The sequence below is a fragment of the Dipodomys merriami genome, unplaced genomic scaffold (genome assembly GCF_024711535.1).
Source record: "Dipodomys merriami isolate MVZ:Mamm:240054 unplaced genomic scaffold, mDipMer1.0.p SCAF_21, whole genome shotgun sequence".
Lineage (NCBI taxonomy): Eukaryota > Metazoa > Chordata > Mammalia > Rodentia > Heteromyidae > Dipodomys > Dipodomys merriami.
The window spans coordinates 25,041,193-25,064,833 of NW_027203493.1; the positions used below are offsets into that span (position 1 = coordinate 25,041,193).

Here is a 23,641-nt window from a genome sequence, read left to right on the forward strand (position 1 = left end):
AAAGCAATCTTTCTGTTCCAAGCATATTTTGTGTCTCTTAAGAAGGCACCCTAAGACTGTCACTACTGCTATTACTTGAATTTTAGCATAGGCCAGGCAAAAGCACAGAGATGTCAGATGATTAACCCTGTGAATCTTGGCTAGTAGTGGGAGAACAGGGATTTGGACACTGTCCCTTAGCTTTTTCAATGATCCTGTCATTTTAAGAATTAAATATGCATAAATTCTTCGGCCAGAGTATGCTTTGTTACATCCTGAATTGTAGTAGCTCTATTAAATAACACTTGTGCTCAATTTTAACTTCTGAGCTAATATGAATTTTAAGGGAATATGTCTTCTGAGTTAATATGGATTTTAAGGGAATATGAATTATTTTTTTTTTGCTAGTGACACAGTGTCCAAATCTTAGGAGACAGGCATTTTTTACAATTTCTTCTTTGCTGTATTCTACTCTGATAGAGATTTTTGCACATTCTTCTTGCATTAATCCTCTTGGCTATTACAAAACTCTCCTGAGGCTTGACATCCAACAGAGCTTTCTTAATAGAATGGAAATTTCTGAGGAATCCAAAATGAATACCTCTTAGAATTTCAGAAATCATTCATTAGGTGTCAAGGATCTAAGCACCTTTGTCAATGATAGAGATTGTATGGGGTTTTCTGCCTCCTACCCCAGAAGAAACTAAATGAATATTGTAACAGTAGACTAGATACCAGACTATCTGCTTAGGATTGAAATCACTGTGGACGGTGGCCTTTCCACTGTGTATTAAATTGAACTTATGTTTTGGAGACTCATGTTCTCAAATAGGTTTTTGGACTATTTAGATTTTTAATGCTTTATTCATTTGTTTAGAAACCATTATCCTTCTTTAGATCTTAACTCTTATTGAAAATAAGTTGATGCTAGCCCACCCCAGTCTATTGCCTAGTCCATTTTTACCCTGAAGTTACTGAGTAAAGTGCCTATCTGCATTTAGTTATTTCTTTATGAATACAGTCCCATTTTTTGACATCCTTTTTCAGTGCTGGGCTTCAATTCTGACTTCATTCTCAATAACACTGAAAGAACCAATTTAGATATGGTATAGCTGTAGTAACTTCTCCCCCTCCAAAAGCGGTTATGTCCTAGTCTCATAATCCATGAAGGTACTGTTTTCACCAGAAGGAATTTAGAAATGAGATCCAGTTCATTTCCTTAAATGGGAATTATTTAGGTGAACCAACTCTAATCACATGGATTCCTCAAAGCTGAAGATCTTTCTAACCTGTACTCAGAAGAAAGAGATTAAGAAAGAAGGGTCAAAAATAGGCTATGTTCTAGCTTTTAAAGTAGAAGAGGCCATCCAAAGAGTGCAGGTCAATTCTGAAAGATACAAAAAGCAAGGAAATGGATTCTCTCCTCCAATGTTCAGAAGGCAACATGACCCCAGTGATACTGATTTTAGGCCAGTGAGCGCATGTTGAATTTATGAGAGGAGGCTGGGATATTAAGACTGTGGTTCAAAGCCAGCCAAGGCAAGAAACTCTGTGAGACTCACATTTCCTATAAACTACAAAGAAAAATCCAGAAATGGTGCTGTGGTTCCAGTGATGGAACATTAGCCTTAAGCAAAAGAAGCTCAGGGACAGCACCAAGCCAAGTTCAAGTCCCAGAAAAAAAAAAAAATTGGTATTTTTAGATAATGTTTTTGTTAAGCTACCAATATATTTGAACTGTGAAATTTAGCTTTCATTAGTAAAGACAAGAATATGTTTATGGAAAATATAAGTACAGGAGGAAATTTTGACAGAAAAGTGACCATTAATAATATAAGAAATGTAGTATCAATATTAGTTTAATAATGTAAGCCTTAGTCAGCACTATATCCCGAAAAGTATTAGTTGAGGGTGTTAATACACACTTGTAATCCAAACACTCAGAAAACTGAGGCCATAGAATCATGAGTCTCAAGCAAGTCCAAACTACATAATGTGACCCTGTCACAAAACAAAAAAGGTGTTCATACTATTGATTGCACTAAAGTGATTTTATCTCTTACAAACATCTTATATTACTGTTTCTTTTCATCTATAGTGCTGTTTTTCACAATCATTCCAGTACCATCAAATTTCCCCATGAAGTTTAAACTTGTCCCAAAGACCTGATTGTTGAGTTTAATTATATTTGTCACGTGTCAGATTTGTTGTCCCTAGATGTTAGTGTCAAGAAGGGTAAATGAATTGCGCCATGTTAAGCATTGCTCCCATTCTCAGGCCTGCACTTAAGATAGCACCTGTGATAAAATCTAAACTTTGCTAAAAGCAAGAATACTGCCATCTATAACCCTTCATCCTGAAGAGGTTCTAGGTAGCCATAATTTGACTCTTTTTGCAACACTCATAAAACTATCAAGTTGATTAGTATTATTTCAGGTTCAAGTATTAAGACAAAAACAGATAATGGTTTTTAAATTGATTTATTTTTGAATCAAGTGTAGACAATATTTTGTAGTTTAATGGTACAAACCAGCCCTGTCCTGGGTATACAAGGGTATACATAAGCCTGTAACATCATTAGCTACAGTGAATTTACTGTACTAGACAGCATAGCAAAGTAGGATTAACTAAAGATAGAGTTTAATAAGAAAATGATTTTAAAATAACATGAAGTCAATGACATTTGGCTGTACAATTCACTCATCAAAATAGAAATGTATGTCAGCTTATGTGTGAATTATACTTGTCATTCTAAACACAACCAGGTGCTTAGGAAAATGTGTGAAATGTATAAGCTATTCTCTAAGGGAGTATACTAAAAACTTCCAAAAGTACCCCAGATATTTGGTCAGAAATAAGAGAGATGCATTTTAAGGCAGTCTTTCAAGTGCATGTAAACTTTTCTGAAGTGGTCTTTCCAGTAAAGTATCACTGTTGTGAATACTTTACATTTACTCATGGAGCTGTTGGAAACATTAGTAGCACAATATCATACTAATTGTCATTTGATAAAAATATCTTTAAAATCCTGTAGTTATAAAAATTTCTGGGGTGCTTTTTACTCTTAGACATATAGCAGGTATGTCCTGTAGACCGATCTGAAAATGCTAAACGCTTTCTTCCAACAGGATTTTATCTTTTAGCATCTGTATTTAGAGTTGTGTTCCTAAAATTGCTTTTGTTCTAAATATGATGCTCATATATTGAGAAATGATCACTTGCTCATAATTTATGTAATTTAAATCAGAAGTTAGAATGCATTGAATAAGTGATTTTCTATAGAGGCATTACAAATAAATAGTGCTACTTTTTGAACAATTTTTTCAGTATAATGAGATTGTTTTTTCTTCTTGTTGCACTTTCCCCCCCCCCAAAAAAAAAAGTTTTCAGAGCCTGTAAACTAAACTAACTACACTGGATAAGAGGATATAGGTCATTATGAGAGTCCCCTTGTAGCAACCAATCAGCTTCACTTAACCTCCTTCTTAGCCTTGTAATTGGCAGAGACCACCAAGTAATTATCCGGGTTCATGTCCTTAAGTGTTGGAGATTTGCTTTGGATGGGGGATGTTTTACCATCCACACGGGAGATCTGCAGCATTCGGCAGGGGTCATGTTTCAGCAAATACCCTGCAAAGGTTTCCCATCCTCCTCCCACTCGCACCATCACATGTTTGTTGTGCAGCATCTAAAATGAAAAAGAAAAAAAGGTCAAATTCTGAGGATGCTTACAGAAGCTCAAATGAATTCGCAGTCCTGGTGAAATTACTGCTTTCTGTTTGCGTTGCATTCTCAGTCCCATTGTTTTCTACCCAGTTGTGTGTCTCGCTGTCTGACTTAGCAGATGGCTTATGAAAGCATTCCAACACTTGCCTTGCAAGTGAATCCTGGGTACACATCCCAGAATTCCATTTTATATCCATTTAACAGTCTGGTTTCTTGAGTTTTAAGCCTTCTGTCTGACAACTACTTTTTCTTTCGAGTTCTCATTAAGGCCTAGTTCCTCAGTGCTTGTTGGAAATCACCCTCCCACTAGGTTACTTCCCTCTCCATTAGAGTTTGAAGGGCTAAAGAAACGTCTCAATCCACTTCAAGGTTAATCACCACAGGGATGGTTGCTACAAACATAGAATTGAAAATGTACTCAGAAAAATGAAAATCTTCTCTCATCATTGTCACAACCCTTCAAGGCAAGGTATTTTTGAAGAGTCGAACAATTTATGCTTGGCTTCAAGTCTTATTCTTTGTTATTTTTTTATTCTAATTAGAATAAGAAAAACAAAACTCCCACTTCCAAGTCCAAAAGCAACGTAAAGCTGTCAATGAGAACATTAGAGAACACACAGTTCTTTCGATCTAACTAAAACAATTCAGAATTGTAGAGATCTAGCACAGAGCCAGACCATTTTATCTTAACCAAATAACAAAAGAAAAGGGGGTAGGAATATTTTGGAATCAAGGACTCTGACGAACCCTCTCCTGCCTGCAGTTTGGTGGATGCATCCTGGCTATGCAAATTTTGGGAACAGGATGTAGTTTGAAAGGGCACCTGGGATGCCATTTCTGTCATAGAGTATGCCAAGTCTAAGTCACCTCACTCTATTCCTGCTAGAGATCTGATTTTTGCTTTTGTTTTTTTTTTAATTTGTTTGTTTTTGTTGGGTTTTTTGTTTTTGTTTTAATCCCAACTTACTGGGACTCAATAACCTTCATGTAGCATTTGAGAACTTGAAGAAAGTTTTGGATCCTCTCCCTCTGTGCATGTAGCCACACAATTTTGCTCATGTATTTAGAATCTAGGAAGTCATCACGTGGTTGATGGGGAGCAGTTTTTAAATCAACTATTATGCAAACTATTGAAACAATAATTAAAATAGACTCATAAGAATTAAATGCAATACGATACTACAGATTATTCCCATTTATGGATTTTAGAATTTTAGGAGAATTGTTGAAATTTAGATTAGAACTGGAATCTACTCACAGCTAAAATTTTAAGGAGAGCCCCAGAATCATAAAGTAATTTAAAGTGGTCAGGATTTAGCCTGGAACATATGAGTAGTCAGTATTTCTATGGTCTTTCTACATAGACCACACTGAGAATGCTAGATTTTCCTGATCTACCTTTCCTAACTCCAACCTAGTGCTTTTCCCAGAGTAGTAGTTAATAAAAATTAAAATCCATCAATATTTTTAATAGATGCATCAATATATTCAATACCGAATAGGTTCTATATTTGCCTTCTGCTTTCTTCAAAACCATAAAGCTTGCTGGATGCCAGGGTCTTATTCCTATAATCCTAGCTTCTAGGAGGCTGAGACTTAGAGGACCACGGTTCAAAGCCAGGAGCTCTGGCAGAAAAGTCCTGCAGACTCCATCTCCAAAACAAGAAACAAAAAGTTGGAATGGAGGCTTGGCTCAAGTGAGACTGCTTTGCAAGCAAGCTTTAAGGTCCGCCCTGAGAAGGCCAGGCAGACTCCTCCCTCCTCTTGACTAAGTCCCCTCCTACTACCTGTGTCACCTAGGAAACTGGCACACCTGGACAGTCACCTCCCCCTCCTCCAAGGTCACACCCTGCTTCCCATGCTTCCCATGACCAGGGCAGGGTCCCAAGCCTTGAGGTCATGTCCACATTCAGTGTGGCCACACCTTCCCTCCCCTGGCCCAGCATCTTCTCTCTGCCCCTTTCCTACTTAAACCCAGGTCAGACCTCAGCTTGATCCTTTCGGCCATGCCATGTGGTCTCCACCATGGGGGAGACGCTGGGGTGGAGGGCAGGGAAGCAGCTTGGTAAAATAAACTTCTCTTTCTGCCTGAATACTGCCTGGTGTTCTCTTTATCAGCCAATTAAACCTACATATCTAATTACCTAGCACAAGCCAAGCAAACCTGAAGCATAAAACTTGTTGTTTTTCTTTACTATAAAATTAAGGAAATGTTTACTGAGACAAAGTTTGTAAAGGCTAATGTTGAAATAGTACTGTGACCCATTTTCCCATTCTTCCAGACTCACCACCCGCCTCCCTTTGACCTTCTGCCAGCTCCTAGCCCTGTTCATTACAATCAGGAATTCAAACAACCTTAGAATGAATACTGCCTGTGACAGTCACCCAAGTTCACTTGACCATGAGCTGCCTATTTCCGTCAGAGAAACCACTGGCCAGCATCTCTGGGGAACAGAATTTTGTTCTTTTTTTCTGATCATTTAGGTACATATTCTGCTTGCAGAGTCTCTAAGGATTAATCTACAGGAATCTGCAAAGTACATCCAATCTAAAATAGAGTCAAACTGACTATACACACAAAAGGAAGCAAGTTTCTGCCCAGTTCCTCTTTCACTTGCTTGCTCTAACACAAGTAGACTTCTGATTCTTACCACTATCAATGTCTAAGAGTTGCCAGGAAATGTTTTATACATCTAGATTCACTTTTCTGACTTAATAAGTTCAGACTAATGGACAAAATTGCATTTCTCTAACTTCCTGTTCTAAAATTGAGCATCATATAATAGTGTCTCTAATAGGAAACGCAGAAAATCCAACCTAGTTCTCTGGAGTTTTGAAAGCTTTGTTGTTTAAAGGACTATGCGATCATGTATGTGGGAAAAGGTAGTATATTTGTTGTTTTCTCATTTTGTTTTGGTTTTCTTCTCCCCAGTGATTATGACATTTTTAGATTTTGATGGCATTTTGTAGTCAATAATTATTTTCCCCCAAAGGTTTGACTAGCTACCCACTCACTGTTAAACTTCTAAAGGAAACAATGAACAGACAGTACATGCTATGCCCATATTTAAAAATATTTACCACAAAAAAAAAAAAAGCCAGGCACTGGTGGCTCACGCCTATAATCCTAGCTACTCAGGAGGCTGAGATCTGAGGATCACGGTTCAAAGCCAGCCTGGGCAGGAAGGTCTGTGAGACTCTTATCTCCAATAAACCACTACAAAATGGGAAGTGGCACTGTGGATCAAGCGGTAGAGCACTCACCTTGAGCTGAAGAATGCAGGGACAGTGCCCAAGCCCAGAGTTCAAGCCCCACAACCGACAAACAAAACAAAACAAAATATATATGTGTATATATATATATATATATATATATATATATTTACCACAAAATTAATGTTTCATCTTTTGCAGGGATATTTTGATGTGGTTGACATTGAATCAATTCACTTGAAACCTGAAGAGTTGAGGTATTACTGATTTTTAGCAGCTGATGTCAGTGGTTTTATTCTCTTGAAAATTGTTATTAACTCTCAGCCTTAATTGTATGTTTTGCTTTGCTAGTTCTTCATACAAGTCTTTCCACATACAACCTCCCATCCACCCCCAGCCCTTCACCCCCACCCCACCGAAGGTTTCTAAGGACACCCAGACACATTTCCAAAGCATGGCTGCTTATACAGTTCTCAGAACTGCGATCCAATTCTCTCTTAATTTGGAACTACATTGATCCCCACTCCTGTATCTAAACTGTATTGTAAAACAACAACAACAACAGAAAGAATACACACATAACTGTATTAACACCTTTAAGTGCTTTTCAGGCATGTGGGATCCCTTCACAGATGCATTTATACCCATAATACTTAAAACAAATAGGACATTTCTTTATCTTCAAAGAAGAATATTGATTCCCTAATGAAGAAAAGCAATTGTGGAATCCATTACCTTTCCCCACACTTCAATTTCGCCACTTCTGGGACTCGGAAGGGTACTAGGGTGGCACCATTCACTTTCTACGGGAAAGCTACAGAAATTAGTTATCTCAGTCCTTTGTGAGATAAAAGACTGTCTGAGGATGCACTTGAGGAAACAGACTTCTAAGTTCTGAGACATTTTTGCTGAAGTCCCATTTAGAAATTGCTAATCAGGAACCTATAATTTGCTAAAAGCTAGTGGTCAAAACCAGGCAGCAGTTTCAAGTATGGGATTAAAGTATTAAGGTCATAGAGGTTGTTAACCCTGATTATACAGAATTAGCTCCATCCTCTTCAAAGTATATTTCCAGTCTCAAAAAAGAATAACTTTTGTACTCATCGTATCTTTGTGACAAAAATCTCTATTGTTCAACCTGAAAGCTAATGAACTTGCAATAAACTAAATTACCTTTTTTTTTTCTCCCTTTCCTCCTAACACTTGTTCTATGGTGAGTTCTTCAAACAGAAAGGCTGAGCTGGCTTAGAAGGAAGACTCTGCTTGCTCCAGGAACTCAATCCATTTTAAGTCTTAGTGATAATAAGCTTTTTGTCTCATGAGTTGTCTCTTACATTGAGCATGCTTCTTCTTTCTCTTGTCCCTCCACTGCCTAATTTAGTGGAATCTATATTTATCTTTTTTTTTCTTCTGTACCTTCTCATTGCAGAATGAAATCCTCCTGTGCAAGTTCCATTTTTCCATAATATCTTAATTTCCATTGCTTCTCCCTTAGACTTACATTTTCTCCTCAGAGCTACCTTCTCAGCTGAATTGAAACTTAGCATGTCCAATTCTGACTTCCACATGGAAAACCTTCCATAGAAAACCTCTTCTTGTTGTGTGTTGGTCAGTGTAAATGTGATTTCATATTGGACTTATCCTACTATATTGAAATGACTGTTTCATCTGTATTTTCCTTTTTATAATCTGTGGCCCCTCTGAAGAGGATAATAAAATAATCAATTTTAGAATCTTATATACACAAACTTAGATTCTCAGAACGAGGCCAACAGACTGAACACTCAATAGGCCCTCTCATCTATATTTTCTAGACTATACTTTGTCTCACCAATGACAGCATTATCAGTACGGTGTTCCTCACATTTTATGAGTAGGAACACTGATGCTTTGAGGAGTTCAGCTTGAGGAGTTCATGCCTGAGGAGTTCATGTAAGATCATATGACAAATCAGTAGGCAGAAATTGAAAAAAGCCCTTTACACTTATTCCACCAAGTGTTTAGATTTGGACTTTTTTCTTAGTCATTTGTCAGTATAACTTTGCATGCAAAAAGCATCACTTATATTAAAATAGTAGTAATTAGCTTAAACATTAACTGTGTTGATTTAATTTATAGAGTTATATTCTAATAAGCTCCAAGAAAAAAAAACTGACTTTTATTTCAGAAGATTATCCTCTAGTGGCCCTAATTATTTCAAAACCAAACATGTGTCATGTGTACTATCAGGATGCAGTACATTATTGCCAAATATATGTTGGCATAAGGAGTTCCAGGTTTAACAATCCTGTTCAATGTACATCTCATCATTCCTTTATACTGAGGATTCACAGTGTTGAACAATTTTATGTGGCTTCTCTTTACGGGAAGCACAATGCACACCATCAATTTGAGTATTCAAATTGAGTATATTTAATTCTATACATGTATTTATATGTATATATATTCATATATATATGTATATACTTAAAAAAACAAGGTAGAGTTATTACAAATCTTCTCTTACACTGTTGTACAGTGCATAGCAGTAACATGTATATTAGGTACTATTTCAGCCCTTATTACATTTTTCTGTCCTTTTTTTGGTGGTACTGGTTTGGCAGGCAGGCATTCTACCACTTGAACCACATCCCCAGCTCACATTTAATATTTTCCACAATAGATCAAATGACCCTAACCGTGGGGAGAAGATCATTACAGGTTCAGGTAATATTTCTCAATAGTAAAGAGGGAGGAAGGAAAAACAGAAACAAGACAGTAACCAGAGTGTTACCAACATTTCTCCTGAATGGCATTAATGTAGTTATAGGTACATACCTCTGTAGTAGCACACACTGCAAATAATTTTCCTGTTCACATACCAGTAACACATTTGCTTCACCCAAAGAAAGTTATGTTTGTATTTTTAAATAATTTCTTTCAGTAGTAGGTAAAAATCTTCCTTTTTTTTTTTTTTTTTTTTTTTTTTTTGCTGGTAGTGGGGCTTGAACTCTGGGCCTGGGCACTGTTCCTCAGCTCTTCAGCTCAAGGCAAGTACTCTACCATTTGAACCACAGCACCACTTCATTTTTATGGTAGTTTCTTGGGGATAAGAGTTTCACAGAATTAACTACCCAGTCTGGCTTTGAACCATGATCCTCAGATCTCAGCCTCCTGAGTGCTAAGATTACAGGTGTGAGCCCCAGTGCCCAGCTAAAAATCCTTTAATTCTTATCCAGGGCATATTGTTTTCTGGCTATCTCCTGTTACGAAGTCTCCTATTGGAACCATTTTCTGCAGACATTTTAAGAGTATCTGCTATAAGCCAGAAACAAAGATAATACAGAGTTTTTTATATAAAGAGGTTTAAAAAAAGTCAAAGTCATTGGAAATGCTTTTGGTTCAGACAGGCAGAGAGAGGGTCAGACAAGTGATTCATCAGAGATAGGCTAAAAATCTCATCTTTTTGAGTCTAGTAATGGCTTTGCAGTCAAAGAACTCTATCATTTTAAATATGTTATTCTGAAAATGGATCCAATATTTAAAGGTGCTATAGTCCTTCATGCATTGCTTCAGAAGTAGTTTAGAATGTGCCAGGTAAATCATCATCTTTATTTAAGGGAATTGTCATTATAGCATGTCTACCTAATGCCTGCTTTCTAGCACCACCATTTATTCTTATTTTCATAACTTCAGCTGGTAAGAGGCTATTTCATAATTAACCAAGTTGTATAGTTCATCCAGCTATTTATCCCAAAGGAAAAGCATGGTTCAAAAGGTAGTGAAGCTTCCCATGTAAAGTTAGAACACAATGGAAGTGTCTTCTGTTGTAGAAATGATCAATCCATAGCTTCCTAGGAAGACTGGAAAGGTCACATCTATTTCAAGACAGCCAGTGCTCTGGTTCCTCTGACATGTGATAACAAGAACTCAGGAAGAGAACTTTTTCCTCTCTAATTATATAGCTTTGAGAAGCACACTGGAATCAAATTACGTGTAGGTATTAATAGACTCAGGAAAAAAATTACTTTTTTCTTCTTTGTGGGGACTTCAGCTTTTGGGAACAGAAATTTATCAACACATTTCTCATGAAAAAGAAAACCTGTATTTTTTTGTTGGTCCCAGAAAAACTACAGGATGCACCAAAGACAGGTTGAAAAATATTAGAAGTTTATCAGCAATGTAGTTGTTTTTCAGAGTTACCTGGCTGTGTATCACTTAGCTGAAAACATAAACAGCAAACAAGCTTAAAAAAAAAAACCTCAAGAAAAATAAACAATACCCAAATACCCAACAAGAAATGTTTTTGTTGAGTGAGCAGAACTTAAAAGCTGTGTGTTCCTATTAAATAGCTCTATTAAGCGCTTGGCAGGGGGTTGACCCAGACCATAATTCGTATAAGATGCTGTGGGTGTCCTCAACCCCTCAGGATAATGCTGGCAAATCGGTTTTCTTCTGACTTTACCCTTCTGTTGGTGCCCCTACCATCCGCAATTAGAAGTTCAGGAGCATGTGTCAAGTGCTCTGCATGCTACCACCATTAGACATGGAGGTTGTGAGACCCTTTTAGCAGAATGCCCTCTTCATCTGTCCCACTACACTAATCCCCTTCCATTCCTGATCTTCCAAACAAGATCTCCTCATGCTGCCGGTGTGCTTAAACCATTTTGAGTGCTTCTCCATTGTCTGTTGAGTTTCTTAGTCATTTTTAGCTCCAGCCCACCTGAGGACCAGGCCTCAATCCCATTGATGCGGTAATGGGAACAGGACAGAATCAGCATCCCAGGGTGGACAGAAACAGCTTTCTAGCAGTGCTAAAATTTCCTGTCTCTGCCTTCACCATAAGAATAACTATTCTAATGCACAAATCACTTCACGGACCACCCACAATTATTCTTTCTCACATTCTTGAATCAGTATATCAGCTACTGTATTGTGTAGATTGGGCATAGTTCAAAGCACAGACACACCCCAGGGGTACTTACCTATGCCTGAGCTAATCTCCAAATCACCTACCCCACATTATGTTAGTAATTCCTTAAAATTCCCGGAAAGTTGCACTTCTTATTTCGCATGCATGTAATTGTTTTACATTTACCAGGTTGAACTGAAGTGAATGTCTTTCTTTTGGCTATTCACTGAATAGTTATTCCTTGCTAAATTTCATGCACTCCGAATTTTGTATAGGTTAGGTACACCCTGTTTATTGAATGATATTTAAATGACTATTGAGTGAATATTCAGTGAATTAAAGCTAATACTTAAAAATGTCTCATTCAATAATCAATATTTGAAATATTGCATGTCTTCAGAATTCACAGAAAGATTAAAACAAAAGAAAAAGTAGAATGACTTTGGAAAGAACTCCTCCCCCCAAAAAAATGAGGATGTGAATGATAATGCACATCAATTTTTGTTCAGAGAATTTCTTCAAGACACAGATTTGGAGTCACAAAATAAAATATAACGATAAAAAGGGGATTGGTACAGTAAATCCAGAGAGAAACGTGCAGAAGAAAAAACAGGATAAGAGAGAAAAATCTTGATTGACTCCAGAGTAAATAGAGTACATTGTTATTCATGATCTTTCTTCACAAATCCTCCTCGCACTTGGCTAAAAAACAGTTCACAAATACAACATGTTACTTTATAAACATTCTACTTCTTCTTCTTGTAGTGCTAAAGTGGTGTGGGTCCCTCAGTATCACTCTGGTGCTCATTAAACCCTTCCCATTTAATGGACTGTAAGAGTTTCATGTTTCTGCCCTATCATCTACTTTCCAGTGGAGCCATACTTTACACAGGCAGTCATATCCCATGCTGATTACCTAGAGGAGACAAGGAAATAACTCCTCTACCCTCAGCTCTGGCTCCCTTCTGCCTCCTGAGATGGCATTTGCTTCCTTACACCTCCCTGTCAACCTCATGCTCTGTGTGTTTTAACAAGCCATCGTAACTTGAGTGAAAACATTGTTTTTAGAAAGCAGTCATCTTGTATCCTGAGGGAGAACGTTAAATTAATTTATAGGACAACAGATTCTGTCATTGTCTAATATTACTCTGAAATGGCATATGTTCAGAATTGGGCAACTGGGAATTCAGCTATCTGCTGAAGATACCCTGACACGTGGAAGAGCAAAGAAAGCAGGTGTTCAACAGATATGCTCGCCTTGTGGAAAGGCAGCATTTTCAAGATAAGAAGCAGGGTCACATGTTATCAGCAAAAACTGGAGTCAGCTAATCTTGCATTTCAAGCCGCCTTTGCCAGAGTTTGGGATGCCATCCCCACCTTTCTAGTTCTATGAAATTCTTCTTAAACATAACCCAGATAAGCATATGCAAGACTAGTTCCTCATTGTTTAGAGTGGTTTCTCATGTTTAGTTTATCTTCTCATTGCTAACTTCCTTATATCATTGTCCTTTCATTGACCTTTCTTTGGATAGAGGGCAAAAGGTAAGTGATGTACCCACAGCAGAAATAACTGCTTGGTCTCTACCTCAAATGATGTCTTTGTTATGATTGTAATTGATTTATTTAATTTCCCTGGGTCTCAGTTTCTCTTTCTAACAATTATGACCACAATATATTTTCTTCCTAGACTTTTGTAGAAAAAGATATTCATGCATGTAGGCACATATCCACAGCCCCTGAAATCTGGAATAGTACAAACAATACCAGCCCATTATTTATATTACTATGACAACTACTAGCTATACTAGCTATGCTGCTGCTATACTGCTACCCCTGTCATTGTTGGTTATGATGGGGTCCTTACAGATTTTAAGTCTTTAAATTCTTAGAGATGTTTTAAGTGTCTTGTATTATGGTTCACATTTCCATGTGAGAATACGGTAGCAAGAAGAAGTTAAATAAATTGTCCTAGCTAAGCAAGCATGAAGTTTAGACTTGACCCTGAGTCTCTCAGAATTTAAAGGCAAGGTTCATAAAAAAATAAAATAAAATAAGTAAATAAAGGCAAGGTTCATTGTCACACTCAACTAATGGAGCTTTCCGGAGAGTTTACAGTTTCCTGATCCTCATCCAGGCTCTTTCCATAAGAAATGCCTCTTTACTTTAGAACCAAGTGCTGCTATTTCATGATATTTCTATAAGTCAATTATATTGTTCAATTCTGAACTCATCCCAATCCCAGAACAAAGAAGGAGCTGTAATTCATTTCTGGAAGAGTTTACTCAAATTTGAAACATTACCCATATAAAAAAGATTGAAACTTAAGTATGCTCTGAGTGTTTTGCCTTGGACCCTACATCATATAATAAAGTTATGTCAAGACCCAGACAAATTTGAAAAGTACTTCCCTTTATTCCATTTCACTTTGCTATCAGAATTACTCAGTACTTTGGCAGTCTGGTATCTCAGCTACCATGATCCGGATGGAGAATTGCAGCCTCAGATCGATAAAAGGAGTGGCTCAAGGACCCACAGCACACGTCTTCTGATGATAAGTTGCTGCAGTATCTAAATGTTGAAAATCAATCCTCCAATGTGGATAAGGTCTCAAGAAATAACTCAATATTGGGACAGGAAAGAAAAAAAATTCCTGGCCTATGGTTACTGCCATCCTCTGGGAGGAAAAGCTAACTTCTGAGGCTCTACTGAAAAATGACTCTATAATAGCTTCTTTCGGGAAGTAAACATGAGATGAATAGCTAGCTGATGACATGCAATGATGAATTGGAAAAAGGTTTCTTGGCATCTGTTTGAAAATATGTGTAGGAGACCTTAATGCCAGAGCTTGTCAGTTAGTGTCTACTTGTTACATAAGATCTCCATTTGCCCAGCTCTGCACCAAATGAAATTAAGAGGCTCAGTTGCAACCTAATTACCAATACATGGCACCATTTCAGATAGGAAAACATGGTTTTAATACATATTTTATAGAACAGTCAGCAGAGTGAAGGTGATGAAGCAGATAACACTGGTATTAGAAAGAGAAGGTTGTCTTGAAGAAGTATTTACAGCTGATCTATACAGAGTGAATGTAGAATTCATCTTGCAAGGACATAAAATCTATTCAAGAAAGGGGGACTGGATCCAGAGGCAAAACACCCACACAGACACACAAGAAAAACATCAAAACAAAAAAAAGTAGAAGCATTCTTTCTACTAAGCAAACATGTGTTTCCCTGATTCAACTTGAACTTAACTGTTTCTAATCCAAAATCAACAGCAGTCTAGCATAAGCAGCCAGATTTAAGATTTGCTGATGGCAATGTACAGCAATGGTCTCCAAACAGATGTCTTTCTGAAAGGTAACAAAGATTGTCCTCCAAATACTCTGAAAAAAAAAAAACAACTATTCCTTTCCTTTGAATGTAATGTACCTTTAGTACATTAGTAGATCTCTTGAAATGCAAACTTAAATATTTTTAAAGGTATTCAATACTTTATATTGACAAAACATTTGATAATAGGTGCCTCCTACCTTTCAAAGCCCCAATACAAGTGAAAGGCTAAGAAGAAAAAGATATAGAGCCACAGGACTCAGAAAAATGGACAGACCAGAGTGATTAACACACACTTATTAGTTAGAAAATAAATGAGTTGTAGGGGTTGAAAGAGGTAGAGCTAAAAGCCTGAAAGAGAAGCTGTACAAAATAAGCTGACCAAAGCATACCTAGAAGCTATAGAAAAAATAAGCTGGGCACTGATGGCTCATACCTGAAAATCTAGCTACTCAGGAGGCTGAGATCTGAGGATGGCAGTTTGAATCCAGCCAGGGCAGGAAAGTCCATGAGACGTTTATCCCCAATAGACCACTCAAACCAAGGGGGAAGCTGCAAGGTCGCACTGTGGCTCAAATGGCAGAGTGCTAGCCTTGACCAAAAGAAGTTCAGGGACAGAGCCCAGGCCCAGAGTTCAAGCCCCACAACATGTGTATGTGTGTGTGTGTGTGTGTGTGTGTGTGTGTGTGTGTGTGTGTGTGTGTGTGTGTGTGTGTGAATAATGAGATGAAAATCAGCACAAAGATTCTTTAGTACCCCACTGCAGATCCACTGTGCTGATGATGGCTTCATTCTACCAGTGAGCACTACATCCTTGCAGCAGAAGAGAGAGGTTTATCTCTGCAGAAATTGAATCGATGAATGATGTTCCCAACTGTTAGAACTGTTATGTACTGGAACACGATGGAGAGGGAGGCAGACGATAATAGCTAATAAATACGGCAAAATGTCCACCACAGAACCCATATGGGAGTTCTATGGTTCACTATTTTTTAATACCCTGGTAAGTAATTCCAAACAGAAGGTTAAAGGAAAAATATATCTAGATTCCCTTCTTTTATCACTATCTCCAAGGCCACCTCCTTGGTCCAAGTTTTCCTGATCTTACCTGGATGACCTCAGTAACTTCCAAGGTAATCTTTAGGTCGCTCCTTAATATGGTCAGTAAAGCAGTGAGCGAGGTTTTGTTAAATCAGAACTCATTAGTTTGGGGATGTGGCTCAAAGGGTAGAGCACCTGCATGGCAACCACAAGGCTCTTGATTCAAATCCTAGTACTCCAAAGAAAAATAAATGAGAGACTAACCCAGGAAAAAGAGTCCTTAAAAATCAAGTTAAAGAAAATATTAGGATAACACTGAGACAGACCCAGGGTGAAGGAGACAGAGAATTGTTATCTTCATGTTCCTGTGACAGTGGATTAATGATTATACCATGGAACATGTCTAAAGCTAAAATAAATAAGATAAGGCATCATATTCATCTAGTGAAGGAATTCATACACAAATCCAAGGAGGAAAAGCTCTAATAGATGAAACACGCTGTCTGTGGGGAAACACAGCAAGAAGATAAGGAGGAAAGGTAAGAGGGGAGATAGGTTACTAGCTTTGGTCACAAGTCTTACAGTACTACTTCAATAAATACGTATGTGAATTTCTATAAAACTTGAACTAAAAAATCCAGAGCCACTACTAAGTAAAAGAAAATAAAAAATGCGTACAAACAGGGATTTCTAACCCATCTACAAAGGCATTTTTCTTTTTCATTAGGAAAATTATCTATTGTTAAAACCTCCTCCTCCTCCTCCTCCTTCTCCTTCTTTCTTCTGTAGAGTAACCGGCAGGAATTTTGACATTTCACTTTATAATGAGACACTTTGAACTTGGAGCTGGTGGCTCATGCCTGTAATCCTAGTTACTCAGGAGGCTGAGATCTGAGTTCAAAGCCAGCCCAGGCAGGAAAGTCCATGAGACTCATCTCCAACAGACTACTCAGAAAAACTGGAAGTGGCACTGTAGCTCAAATGGTAGAGTGTTAACCTTGAGCACAAACTGGCTCAGGGACAACAGCCAGGTCCTGAGTTCAAGCCCCAAACAGGTGGGGGTGGGGGGGGAGAAAGACAAAGAAAGAAACACTTCTATATGAAATCAATAAAAATCAGAAATGCTATATGATCCTTGTAACATACATCAATAGTTGAAGCTAATGAAATAATCTATATGCTTTATTTTATATCATTTCACAGTATAATAGTTTCACTTAATATAACTTTGTTGTTACAAATCTCTTACACCATTTTATTTTAAAGCCATTTTCTTTTATACATTACTTGAAAACAGTCTTATCACTCAAACCAAACCATGATGTCTTTAGGTAAGTTTGTAAAATTGGCAGTCATAGCTTTGCCATTCATATGGTCCCTCTCCCCAGCTCCAAAGACTCCCTAATCAATTCTCTCCATTGCTATAAGATATATCCAAAGTAATTATATACTTCAGTGTTCCTCCTCCAGAAATCTTTCTGAGACCCCGAATTCCTTATCCTTTCAATGTTTTAATGATTACTTTTCAGTATATTCAATCTGCAAATCTAGAAGACATCTATAAACCAACCTATTTTGTCAACGTATATATGTAAAAATTCACTCTTTAATGTATTTGGCTTTCTAAATAGATCCTTTGATTTCATCTTTCACATATTTATAGTCTTTGCAAAATATTCTGAACAGTTAGACCTATTCTGAATTCAGAAGTCTTTATATTCCAATCTCACCATTTATTTTTCCACTGTAAGTAGGCGAAGTTTGGAGCTCTCGGTTCAAATTGTTCAGTCTTCCCAAGTTGAAGTTCAGAGAACTAAGGAATTCATGGCTACACATGATTGGTTCAGCACTGTCCACATGGTCACTGATAAATGAGCCTATTGTTCTCTGAGGCCATCCAGAGGGCAATGCAGGGAAGATGACACAAACTCTGTTTATAAAAGCCACACACAGGGAACTGTCACCAGAAACTGCTGCTGGAAAATCACTCTGTGTTCAGACATGAACTCTCAAAGCTGCTATGTTGAGATTTTTTGTTTTGTTTTCCTCTTGAATCATCCTTCACTCTTGAAAGATTCTAATAACTTATTATTAAAAAGTTGACACTCATACTATCACCAGCTCATCTTTTATTTTTGTATTTCCATAGTTTTATCTTCGTAGTCTCCCACCTATATTTTTGTCCATATTTTTAGGGTATTCTGCATGTGGGTGAGGGCTCTACATAGGTATATATGCTAGGATGTTAAATACAAACTCATAGCTAGATGTAACATTTTTATAAGTGTATCCCATTGTATACAAATTCATATATACATCAATCCCTGATCATTTGTCTTCTTCTCTTCAACCTATGTCAAAGAGTTCCATAGTTCTTCTAAGTAGAATCTGGCCAGCATACAGATGCTATTGTGTGTTTTAGGCTGCCTTTTTCAAATGCCAATGATAAAAATCAACGTATAAATCTTAAGACAAATGGTTTCTTTGGCCACACTTCCTTTTCCCTTTTCTCTCCCCAACAACACACTGCATAAAATGATGTGTCTATTTGTACAGATACCTTCACATATATCAATGAACATGCTGTCATTTTCTCATAACTGTCTTCCTTTGTTTCTCTCATTCTATGCTAAATAGTGAAGTAAGAGTACCAACCTCTTCTCGTCACTGACAACTTTAATCTGTAATTCATAACGCTTTACTTCCAATTTAGCTAAACCCCATCAACATATTTGTCCAATGAATGGCATTCTATAGAGACCATGTCATATAACTTGCTAATAGAAATGTCATGACTTCTGGCAACATGAAGACACTACATTATCTACAGTACACGTGAAGGAAAGAAAATTTGGCAGTGGTGTGTGATCTCCTCTGGTTCTATTCCTTCTGTGATCATTTTGAATGCACGCTTTTCTTTGTTGTAATATATTTGAGGCCTGCCCAAAACACTTTGCTGCCACTTTATGACCCCTAGCATCTAGCCTGTTCATAAAATCAAAGCCAAAATTGCATTATTAATGTTGAAGCCACATTAATGGTTTCCATACTCTCAGAACCTTTCTTTCTTCCACTGTACATACTATTATTGACATACACTATTTAATGGAGATCAATAGTCCATCCTGACCAGTAGTTTTTTAGAGGTCATTGTCAAAATTACTGTGTTCAGCAAGCTAAGATGTGCTAAACAACTACATTTAGCTAGAGGTGGCCATCTACAACTGACATCAGCCTTAAAGTGTTTATTTTTCTCTCTTCCCCACCTTTTTATTTAGTGAACAATCCCTCCCTCCATAGCTTTTCTAGATCTCTATATAGTTTTACAAGAAACTTCATTAGGCAGTCTCCATCTTCACTGATGCTACCATTCTCAATGCTCAAAACCACCACCCTTTCTCCTCAGTCTCACCTTTCCCCTATGAGATCTTCAGAAAGAAAGGAAGATGGACTGATCTATCTTTATTTTCTTTTTATCCTGAGTCTGTCTGATCTCTGATAGTAGCTATTTCTGGTTAAATTTCTTTAGCTCTGTTGGAGTTTTGTTGTTCTCTATGCTCCCAATATTATTTTTATTTCTTTTCTGAACTCTATTTGTATAGGCTGTCTTTCTTTTGATACTATACAGAAAAAAAGATTTCCCTGTATGTATCATGTCTTAAATCTTTCTTTATCATACACAATTTTAATTATCTCTCACATGACTCTACCAAGCTTTTTCTATAAAGGTTTTCAAATGATGTCATGGAAGCATGCTGTGAAGACCTTTGGCTTAGTCATTGGTTGGGGCAGGGAGGTCTGTAAAAGTTAGTTGGAAAAAATTATCTGAGTCTCGAAGAAGGGCAACATTTTTCTACAGACCAGGGCTTTAAGCACAAATGCAAGAGAACAAATGAAAAATTATGTGCATAAAACACTTTAGATTCATACACTCAACAATTCAAACACTCAACTTTGGTGACAAGGAAATCTAATAATTTATTTTCTCATATTTCCTTCTAACTAAGGGGTCTTTGACTCTGTGACTGAGAGGCCCTTAAGGAGATGCTTGAAATAAAATTATAACTGTCATTACTCTTGCCCATCCTCTTTCTAGCTCAAACTCATCCAAGATCATTCCTGCTACAAAGCAGCTGCTTATGGCCAAGACACCACATGCTCCAGACAGCAAAATGTAAGACAGGAAGATCTTTTGTTCTTAATGATACCACCTTGTCAATAAACAAATTACACCTGAGACTGATTTCTGAACCTTAGAGTGTTGTGATGTTTAAGCCACCATCATCACAATTACAAGCAATCCCTATAGGAACAACAACAACAACAACCTGACAATGAAGTGAAGTCTAAGAAGGCTACCTGGAACATGAGTCTGGTCTTTACCTTAAAAGATGTATATGTCTGAGGCTAGCAATTACAGTTGTAAATGACAGCTGACAAAGAATATTCCTGTCATGAGAATCAAGTTTGGATAAAACCATGATTTGAGGTGCTCTTTACTGGTAGTATTACAGACATGCATGTAGTAATGTTAATGAAGGCAAACAGAAGGTGCTATGTCAGGAAAGAAGCCTGAAGAGCTAGGCTACAGCATCACCAGCCACTGAAGGAGCTGGTCCCTAAATTCAAGGCAATTCTTAAGTACTCTGAATAGGAAAATACTGTGTATATATATTTTTAAGTTCATTCTACATACTCTGTGAAGTTCATTCTACCTGAATGGAAAGGGGGAATGTAGTCTTATTTTGCCTTCTACTTTAAAAAAAATTTCCAATGCTCTCTTTATGTTTCATATAATGACCACAGTATAGTTCCTGTCAGATTTCTGTCATCACCTTTCTAGAATGCACCACTCACATATAGATGGGGATGGTGCCACTCTCTTGGATATGTTGTCAGATAGGAAGAGTAGGTAGGGCATATACAATCCCTTTAACGAAGGAGAAAAACAAGACATGGAAAGAAAGCCAGCTTGCCAAGGAATTCATAATTTTAGAATGACTTCTAAAATAAGCTCTGAGAGCCAGTTTAGGAACCAACTGAGGCTAATTACTGTGTTACATAAACCTTTGTTCAAAAAGTACCTCTTATAACACAGTCAAGATGAAGAGTTAAGTGTACTTTCTTCTAATTAATGTCAGAGAATGCATAAAGTGATATTCAGATATAGATACAACTAACCATGAAACCAACACGCTACTGGAAAATGTTTTTTTTTTCTATTTTACATCATTGATTGCTGCCTGGCAGTTAAATTGGTAAAAGTATGTCCCTCAAGTTAATGTCACTGCCAATAAAATGACAATTAGTAAGAACCTGTCTCATAATAGTGATAAAAATATCTGTATATACCTACATTCATTTTTTCCAATCTACAACTCTAATTTCATTTCTAAAAATAATTGTAAAATAATCACTATTATATCCCGGGGGGAAATATCTGACACCTCTCAGGAACTAATATATCTATGAAATGACAGCCAATAATCATTGAGTGATTACTAATTGACAGAGACTGTGACAAGGGCTTCAAATTCGACTCTCATTTAAATTTCATACTAGTTTTTAATAGAATAGTATAATCACCATCTCTAATGTAAAATTGGAAACTTAGGTAGATTCATTTAACTGCAAATTCAGCAAGTCACAATAGTGACTGGCAATCAATGACATGGCCACAAGATGGCAGCTGCAAACCGAAGTCAACCTACATGTTCCTAAGGTAGGAGAAGAGAGAAAGCTGGTAGTAACAGTTCTGGTTTCCTTTCAGACATTTCTGTATGACTTGATGCCAGGAAAGCCATCTGGCCACCCAGCTAGAATGAACGCTGAGAATGTAAGTTCTTAAATGCCCCTATTTCTATAGTAGAGGCAAACTGAGAGGAGACTGGAGATGGCTGCTGAATCATTGAGCCTGCTGAGATTAAACTCAAATCATTTATCCTTACATGAAAAGCTCTCTCAAACATATGAATGAATGGGCCGATTTTATTTTCCAGCAATTTACTGGGCATCATACAAGATTTGTTTCTCAATTACTACAAAGCCTACGATAATTCAAATAGCAATAATTGCTTCTTCTTTATAATGATCATCAGGTATTTTTATATCAGTAGTTTTAAACTCAGAGGGCATCTAGGATTTTCCAGAAGCAGTTTTCTTTGTCACACTGGGAGAAGGGTGTTTGCAATGTCTTGTAACAGGTAAAGACATTTTGCAAAATCCTACAACAGTGTGGAACAGCTGCACATTTCCAACAAGGAAATATCCAGAGCTCAGTGGTGCTGAGTTTGTAAATTATTTAATATCATATATCTTTCCAAATGAAGAAATCACATCATATGTAAAGAAACCTTGCTTGTAAATGGAAAACAGCTTCTGCTTTAATCATTTTGTTATTATCAAACATATTTTCTTGTTTCTCCATCTTCTCTTTGAGGTTCATTAGCATACAGGACTCATAAAACCACATTCTGCCACCAAAATAACAACAATGAAGCTAGAGGAGATCTTGTAGCTACACTTGTTTTGCTCCTACAGCAGCAGAGCCTGTGAGACAAATGGGAAGGAATACACATTGCAAATTTCAGGTTGTAGAGACAGCTTGACACCTTAAAGAAAGATGAACCCCACAACCAACAAGAAACCAGCAAATCATTCCTCTTGAGCCAGTCAGCTAAACAATATTCAATATTTAAGTGGGAAGGCAAATAAAAATATTCCCACAGATAGATTCTAATGTTTTCTACCATCAGAGACTCAAAAAATTGACCCATTGCAACAATGAGATGTACAAGACGCTGTGTCGAAAAATGAACTTTACAATTTAGGTGAGGTGGGGAGAGAGGAAGGGGGGTGTAGTTGTGGAGGTGGGAGGGACAGGATGGTAGGAAAAAAACAGAGGAGGAGGCAACAATGCTGGATAAGAAATGTACTCATTGCCTTGCTCATGTAACTGTAAACCCTCTGTACAGCATTTTCACATTAAATAATTATTTAAAAAAACAAACAAACAAGCTGTTTTTCCAACCTGCTGGTGAATGGAATAGCAAAACTGTAGTCACTGAAGTTGCTCGCTAGATGGCAGCAGCATATAACTGCGTGGATTTGGCCTTGACCAAAACTTTAATGCAGCATTGTTTAAAATGTGTTAGAACAAAAGAAATGAACACATTTCCCTCTCAATATTTCTCACCAGTGTCTGGTATTCATTTTTTGCTATGCTCAGAGCTATACATTTGTTTTGTTTTCAAAATAAATCTTCTTTTCATTCTTGAATATGTGTGATTGTGTGAAAATAAATTCATGTACATAGACATACAAATTATGTAAATGTAACTATTTATTTAAATGTCCCTAGGTCGCATATATATTGCACATGAAATTTATAAAAAGATAGCATATACAATACAGTAATAGTAGTATTCGTTACTTTATGTCAAGTAGTTTATGTCAC

The 23,641-nt window shown here is 37.1% G+C and overlaps 1 protein-coding gene across 1 annotated transcript in view; it reads right to left on the bottom strand.

Annotated features, from left to right (window-relative positions):
• Positions 1-2,449: 2,449 nt before the first annotated feature.
• Positions 2,450-23,641, bottom strand: part of Gas2 (growth arrest specific 2) — a 118,456-nt gene continuing 97,264 nt past the window's right edge. Inside the window, exon 8 of the mRNA XM_070032713.1 lies at positions 2,450-3,667. Within this exon, the coding sequence (XP_069888814.1) occupies positions 3,449-3,667 (219 nt within the window). The 3' untranslated portion in view covers positions 2,450-3,448. The remainder of the gene's footprint in view (positions 3,668-23,641) is intronic.